The sequence below is a fragment of the Zymoseptoria tritici genome, chromosome 6 (genome assembly GCF_000219625.1).
Source record: "Zymoseptoria tritici IPO323 chromosome 6, whole genome shotgun sequence".
Taxonomy (NCBI): Eukaryota; Fungi; Ascomycota; class Dothideomycetes; order Mycosphaerellales; family Mycosphaerellaceae; genus Zymoseptoria; species Zymoseptoria tritici.
The window spans coordinates 566,987-574,445 of record NC_018213.1 but is presented as its reverse complement, the minus strand read 5'-3'; the positions used below and the strand labels follow the sequence as shown (position 1 = coordinate 574,445).

The 7,459-nt window shown below is 53.0% G+C and overlaps 2 protein-coding genes across 2 annotated transcripts; both read right to left on the bottom strand.

Moving 5' to 3' along the window:
• Positions 1 to 893: 893 nt before the first annotated feature.
• Positions 894 to 1,797, bottom strand: MYCGRDRAFT_81079 (uncharacterized protein; the record flags this gene model as incomplete). The annotated part of the gene is made up of 2 exons (XM_003851335.1): positions 894 to 1,130; positions 1,181 to 1,797. 2 exons carry the CDS (start codon positions 1,778 to 1,780, stop codon positions 957 to 959), a joined length of 774 nt encoding a protein of 257 aa, XP_003851383.1.
• A 2,720-nt stretch (positions 1,798 to 4,517) lies between these two features.
• Positions 4,518 to 6,675, bottom strand: MYCGRDRAFT_59716 (4-coumarate,CoA ligase-like protein; the record flags this gene model as incomplete). The annotated part of the gene is made up of 8 exons (XM_003851334.1): positions 4,518 to 4,943; positions 5,040 to 5,183; positions 5,235 to 5,296; positions 5,402 to 5,726; positions 5,777 to 5,851; positions 5,902 to 6,264; positions 6,318 to 6,463; positions 6,582 to 6,675. Coding segments are annotated over 8 exons (1,635 nt in total), but the record flags the coding sequence as incomplete, so codon positions are not given.
• Between the last annotated feature and the right edge of the window lie 784 nt (positions 6,676 to 7,459).

The following is a 7,459-nucleotide window of genomic DNA, read 5'->3' as shown; positions in this document are numbered from 1 at the left end:
TGTTAGAGGCACCACCGTATCGCTGTCGATGTAGTTAGGAGGAAGCGTAAAGGTTACCGACTTCCTTCTCGTTTATTTAGCCGGCGTTGTTGTTACCTCTACGCCCTTAGTCGATAACGCCCTTATACGCCTTCTTATAAGTATATAGCTGGTGTTGTTGTCGTTGCCGTTACGCTGTATAGCCTCCTTAGCAGGATCCCTATTGCTTAGGGCAATAACCTAAGTCTCCGTTAGTAGCTCCGGCTCTGGCTCTAGTATATTAGAGCTGGGTAGTAGTTGTGTCTAAAACTGCGAATACGCGTCTTCTAGGGGGCTTAAAGGACCGTCCGGAAGCTCGTCGTCGTCTATATAGTCGCTACTGTACGTAGATTCGTCGATAGCGGGTGTTTAAAAGTCCTAGGAGTCTTGGTAGAAGAACACTAGTTGTGTCTCCTCGTATAGGAGGCTCGAAAGTTCTAGCAGTGATTGCGCACCGAGTCTTAATAGTAAGGACAATATTAATAGCTCAAAATAACAACACGACACAGGTGGTGATAACGGGAAAGCGGTTTCGTCGCTGTTTATAGTGTGGTAGTAGTAGTAGACGCCGTGGAGGTTTAGTCAACCCGGTGAGAGAGGAAGTTGGAGTTGGATTTGGAAGGCTTGGCGTCCCGACCCTTCTGCTCTTTAGAATATGTAATGGCTCGAGATTCCCGTCGATTGCTCGCTTGCAGGAGCAAGGCACCTCTGACCCAATGTCACCGTCTCCGAGGCAGCAGTTGAGATTTTTCCGGCCGAAGGAAAGGGCAGTAGTACAAGCAACCGCCACCATATATTCACCAAGGAGCGACAGTGACAGTTTGTTACGGATTATAGGACAGTGATTCTGTGCGCAAGAGGTTCAATTGACAGTGCAGTATATGGAGTGCCAAGTTCAGAACATTAATCCACACCCCGACTCAACAATACGACTTTGCTCAAAGCATGCCGATGTGGTCGACATCACGCTTGGCGATCGGTGTGGGTGTGAAGACCCCGTTGTTGACGAGCCACGCAGCCGAGTTGAACTCCGAGTACAGGACCTTGATACGGAAGCCGTAGCTGTTGTTGGTGTCTGGCACAGTCTCCATGATGGCGTTGCCGACGACGGGCTGGGACAGTGTCAGTCGGAGTTCGAAACATCTCTCAAGACAAAACTTACGATGTTGTTTGCTTCGTTGGGCTGGCCATTGGCGGAGCGGAGTGTTTGCCATCGCATGGCAATGTGATCACATCCGTGAAAGACTTGGAGTGTGTCGAATGGAATCTGCGGCTGAGAGCCTTGGGCATCCATGAACTCTTGACGGCTGCCGAAGGAGATGCCGTTGACGACAATTGGACCCTCGTTACCGCGGTTGCGGATGATGTTGACGGCGGAGGTGTAGTCGATGAAGTCCTCCGTGAGGGCCTCCAGAGCGAGCTCGTCGGAGTACTCTTGAATGAGCTGGCGGAAGATGTCGGCACCTTGATCGGCGTCCTCGTCGCTCAAACATTGAGGCTTTGGGTTGTAGCTGTGCTGATGCTTCTTGCCCCAACGGCCGAAGCCCTTGCGAGGCTTTGGGCCATTCTTGGAAGGTGTGTATGCTGGAGGCGATGGTGCGTAGCTTGGAGGTGCTGGTGCGTAGCTCGGAGGTGGAGGTGCGTAGGCAGGTGGTGCTGGTACAGAGCCAGTCGGTGCTGGGAGGTAGCCAGTTGGCGCAGGCGAAGCGTATGCCGAAGAGAAGAGGGTCGCCGAGGCGAGGACGGCGGTGGTGAAACGCATATTGGAGGATGTAGAATGCAGGACGGAAGAGTTCGTTGACAAAGAGAATGGGGCACTCACAGTCTCTTATAACCTCAACGTACTCCCCAACCAGGAGCATGTCCACTACAAATAGGCCGGACATGGGCAGTCTGCTTCTGGACTCATCTCGTCCAAGCTCATGCAGAGTGTCAAACAATGGCCATCATCACTGGTCCCGAGCTGATCTTGTCATGCGTGAGATCCATAATAAGAGTGGATCTTTATTCTCCGACGCAGGACGCAGTGTTCCCCGAAGCGAGGTCTTCCTCTTACGGTTCATGCATGCTCAAGCAAGGGCGCAGAACACAGTGTTGAAGTCATTGATTCTCTGTCACGACTGTTGCTCCAGTAGTGAAGCCGTGTGAACACAACGTGACCAACGCGAGAGTGCCCAGAGCCGGCTCTCCATTCTGCGGCGCGGCGGTGGAGAGATGGTCGTCGAAGCGAGGACGTAGGAGTGAGACGACTTGGCACAGGTGGATCCGAGTGATATTGGACCCATAAATAGTGCTTCCTTCGGTTGGTAGGTTGCTGCAGTACGACTGAACAAAAGATGCTCATCATCAGCTCGTTTCCTTGGACTCCGCACCATTATACTCGATCGAGCTTCAAGAAGGTCGCGGAGAACGCAGAAATACCGGTTCTTGGAGTAGCCGGCAAGTTCATCGTGGACCGGCATCAATGCCGACGAGTTCGTGAGCGGAGCTCACGCTGTACGCGAAATACTCTCTCCTGTATGCCGTACAGGGACATCTCGGTTGAAGTGCCACTCTCGGCGTCGCTGTCAGATTGCAATCTCGTCTCGAAATCCAGGTACAGTCGCTTGAGCGCGAGCAGAGTCCTTGCTTTTCGGCGCAGCAGCTGTCAACTGCACGTCAGAGGAGGACTGCAGTAAATCTGCGTACGATGTGACAATGTGCATTGTTGGCGTTTCGGCGGTGGCATCCGAACATTGACACGTCGACGCACTGGAACGGCGCCGACGCGATGAAGACCACAGCAAGGAAACGAATCGTCCCAACGACAATGCCACCCTAGCCTTTGGCATTAGTTGCAGCTCAGCAGCAATGTCTGCCTCCTGTCACAACTTCGGTGGGACAGATGAGGTTGCCATGCCAGACGAGCCTTGAGCCCAGCCGGGACAGCGCATGGCGCCAGCGTTTTCAACAAATACGAAACGTACACAGCAGATTCAGAGTAATCTCTTTGAGGCGACCGAATGTTTCGCGGCATTGGCGAAGGGCAGGCCAGAGAGCGTCATTGCAGCATCCCGCACGCTGGTCTTTTGGTGAAATGAATGAGGCGAAGGTGTACCAGGAACGCTCACAGACCATTGAGGAGTCGCCGCCGTCGCACATTCTCCCAGTCTAGGGACGAACACACTGTGAAGGATGAACTAGAAGGAGAGAGTGTCGTCTCCGAGGCAGAGTTTGGAAAAGCAAATGTGCCTGGCTTAGAACTACGTGATGCGCATACCATCAGCCTTACCGTCTCACTCGCCTCAGCCCCGCCCTTGCAGGCATCGTGATGCTTGTCTGAACTATTCCGAGAATCTGCCAACCAGACCATGTCCACTCGGGACACGCTTGCGACTGTCTCTACAAGCGATGGCGATTGCGATCTCGAAAGGATCACGACTGCGCCGTTGCAGCAGCATCGATCGACCGCCTCACACCTCGAGCAGATCTCTTCTGCGATCATGGAAGCGTTCACACAGAGCGGAGCCGACATCCTTGTGCAGCACATCGCGGATGACTTTGAGATGATCAACGAGAACGAGTCGGTACGTCGTCGTCTTGAGTGCACGCTTCGTGATGGCTCGTTGACTCAGTTGTTCAGCCAGTTCGAAGTCCGGTTCAAAGACCTGTTACAGCCGGCAACAGCTCTTCGACAATCAGCGTGAGTTTAGAAACATATGGCCGCGGTGGACCGTACGAGTCAAAGACGCAAAAGCCGCCCTCACCAAAGGCTCCAACGTCGCCGAAGTCTGGCTCACTTGCGAAAGCCAGGAGACACCAATCAGCCATTTATTCACTCGTGAGAACGTGCATGTCCTCTACTGGCGGAGAAGGAGCTCGGACGGATTGTGGTGTTGCTATCGATTGGGATCAATGGGAGGAAGTGGAGACTTCTTTTGAGGAGGAACGGGACACCTACGGACATCATTCTGTGTCGTGCTCCAGCATGCGCTATCAGCCATGGGTGACGATGTGGTTGTAGAGACGATGGTCAACTCGTGCCGGACCTCTCCAGCTAGTGGGAGATCGAGTTGGATATCGGAGCATCGCCCGCTCAGGTTGGTTGGCTTCGTTTTGCGCCAGCAGACGCCGACTCCACAAGGGTTCACTTGGGACCATGATCGACCATCGTTGCTGATATTTGGCAACCTGCACGGGCTTCATCCCATTTGTCAAAAGTCTCACAGGTCAGAGCAAACTGCATCAATGCAAGAAGATCCGGCGGGACCCGTCAATTTGCAGACCTGGCCACATAAGCACTGGACGATCAAGGCTCATACAGAAGATCCTGTGACTACCGAGTATATACTTCAGAAAGGGTGTCATAACGAAGGCTTTCTCAAGCATCCGACGAGGCCAGCTTTTCTGCTATTGTGTAGACTGATACGGTCGCACCTGCTTAGAAGCACTCTATCGACCATTCGAATCGTCTACAGTTTCGACTCCTGTCTCTCCTTCTTCATCTCGACCGCTGCAATCTCCCGCAGTTCTCGCTTCAAAATCTTTCCACTGGGATTCTTCGGTATCGCATCCATAAACACCACGCCGCCTTCCGGTCTCTTGAACTTTGCCAGCTTGGTCCCCATGTACTCGAAGACCGCCTTTCCATCAAGCCGCCTACCTTCGTCGTTGTCTCTTCGAACGATGTACGCTCGTGGATACTCCGAGTCATCGTCCTTGTTCTTCTTGACGCCAATCACTGCAGCATCGTACACTCCCGGATGCTCGAGCAAGACTGCTTCCAGCTCCGGTGGTGCGACCTGGAATCCGCGAACCTTCATTAGGTCCTTCTTCCGATCGACAATGTACCACTTCCCGGTCCCCTTTTCGCAGTAAGCAATGTCTCCGGTGTGGAAGAACCCGTCACTATCCCATGAGTCCCGTGTGGCCTGCTCATCCAGGTACTGCAGGCAGAAGAGCAGAAGTATCAGCAGTGCCCAGGGCGATTGATCGGCGAGAATCGGATTAGGAAGACACGCTAGTGTTTGGGATCAACTTACGCCTCGAATGACAGTCACGCCTCTGATACAGACTTCGCCGCGGACGCCATACTCGTGTATCTCTTTGGTCGGGTCCTCAGCGTCGACGAGCTTGAGCTCAATGCCGGGTACTGGGCGGCCCACGCTGCCGGTATCATCTTCTCCCTATGGACAGGTCAGTCTTTATATGAAGGGTGCTCCCAACGGTTATTTTACGGGGAACGGGGTGTTGGTGCAAATGCAGGTTGTCTCTGTACGTGGTATTAGCCACGTAGTAGCTCCATAATGTCGTTGTCCCAAGCTCATGTTACCTGTCATGCCTAAACTCGAACGGGAGAAGTATCAGCTTGAGCTCAGGTCACCGGATATTGGCACAAACCCACCCCAAACCTGTGTGAAAACTGCACCTTCACTCAAGAGTGCCTGGAATCTAGCCTGCTGGCGCTTCTCCAAGGGTGCTGCTCCACAGGTTGCGAATTTGACAGACTTCAAACTATACTTGTCTTCCAGATCCGACTGAATAATGGACAGCACCATCGGCGGCACAGTCGCAACGTCGGTGATCTGATGGTCCTGGATGGTCTTGAGATAGCCCTCGGTATCGAATCGTCTCATGATCACCGTGTCGGCGCCGTCTTTAAGGGGAGAAAAGTGGCATGTCGGAGCTGTTGCAACGTGGAACATGGGTGTTGCGGTGATCTTCTTGATCTGCGACAAGGTCAGCGGGAAGTCTGTGACAGCTCAAGGAACAATCATACAGCGTATGGCTTAGGTTTCCACTCGGTAATCTGGCAGTGCTGGGCGATCAAGTTGTAGTGACTCAGCATGGCGGCCTATACGGAAGTCAGATTCATTCGCATCATACTCTATCACTCAAACTCACCTTCGGCAGGCCTGTTGTGCCCGAGCTGAACAAATGAGCTGCAGTGGTCGACTTGGACCTCTCCGCATCGTCCCATCTCACCCAGTCCTCCTCGCCGTGCTGCAGCAATGTCCGCCACGATTTGAACCCGCTGGGCACCACTTGATCGTCTCGATTGTTGAAGATGAAGATGTTCTCCTGCGGTAGACTACTGGCCGTTGCCGCCTCGAGGGCATGCTTGAGGATTTCAGGCTCGACGACCAGGAACTTGATGCGAGCGACTTTGATGGCGTGGGCAAGCTCGTACGGTTGGTACGCTGGATTGGTGCCAGAGTAGATTCCTCCCGCAGCTATGATGCCATTGGCGAGAACAGGATAGTTGATCTGCATTGTGAATAATCAGAGCCATGTTGTGGAAGGTCTACGACAAATCTCACATCATTGAAGCTGTGCACGCAGACAACGTCGCCTTGTCTCAGACCGGCTTTCCTGAGACCAGCCACGAGTTTGCGAATGGTGGTACGTGCTTGTCCGTGGGTGTATTGCCGTTTGGGATCAAAGGCGTCGATGTAGACAGGTTTGTCTGATGGAACTTTCGTGTCGTCGAAGCTGCGAGCATGTTATAGAAGGGCTCAGTCAGCAAGGCTTGAGCCGACTTACTACCTGAGGGGGGAGATGGGAGTGTTAGCAAAGTCGCGGACACAAGTTTAGGCGGCGGACGGAGCCTGGGTAGAAATACCACGATAAAATGTCCACCGTAGGGATTTCTAGCTTGTCATCATTCTTGAACACCATGTCTGCTAAAGCGTTCTTGACTCCTGCTGTGTGGAGAACAGGACGAGGTCGATGCTAGACATATGCCACATCGACAAAGTACCTCATGGATGCCGAAGTTCGGGTATAGCGGACATGGCACTTTCAACTTGCGGCTCCGTTCTGTTCGGGAATCACGGCCAAAGTTGACCTCGGTTTGCCGACAGCTACCAGCTTCGTTCAGCTGGTCCAGAACAAGGTCCCATCATGACGCCGGAAGAGGAGCGTGCAGTCGTTAGAATCTCTGCGGAAGACTACTGCCCCTCTGTCGGAGTCAAGCCTCTGCTCGAATACCATATTGAAACGATTGCCTCTTGTCATCGTTCCCCGCAGTCAAGCTCTCCGGCAAGCTAGATCCGGCTCTGCGTCAGGCAGTTCGCTTGCAATAGACAAGCAGCGGAACAACACTTCTGCTCTGGCTGATGACTGCGGTCCGAAGGCGATGTTCATCGATTGCTTCTACGAATATCGTTCTACTTATCCTTCCTTCGACGTTGAAGAAAAGTGTCGTGTTACGTCATCTCGCTAGCGTGCTTTCGAGTGAAGCTAATATTTGCCGTGAAAACCACTTGCGATTTAGACGATCGAAACGAGGACAAGGAGAATGGAGAAGCTCGACGGGTATCGACGAATTGTCAACTTCGGGCGCAGCGAAAGAGTGTGAAGTCATCAATCCGACTTCGAACCAGTTCTCTCATGTCAGCCGCATGAGGACAACACATCCATGCATGAGGTGTGCGACTTCTCCAACCACGCTATTTCGACT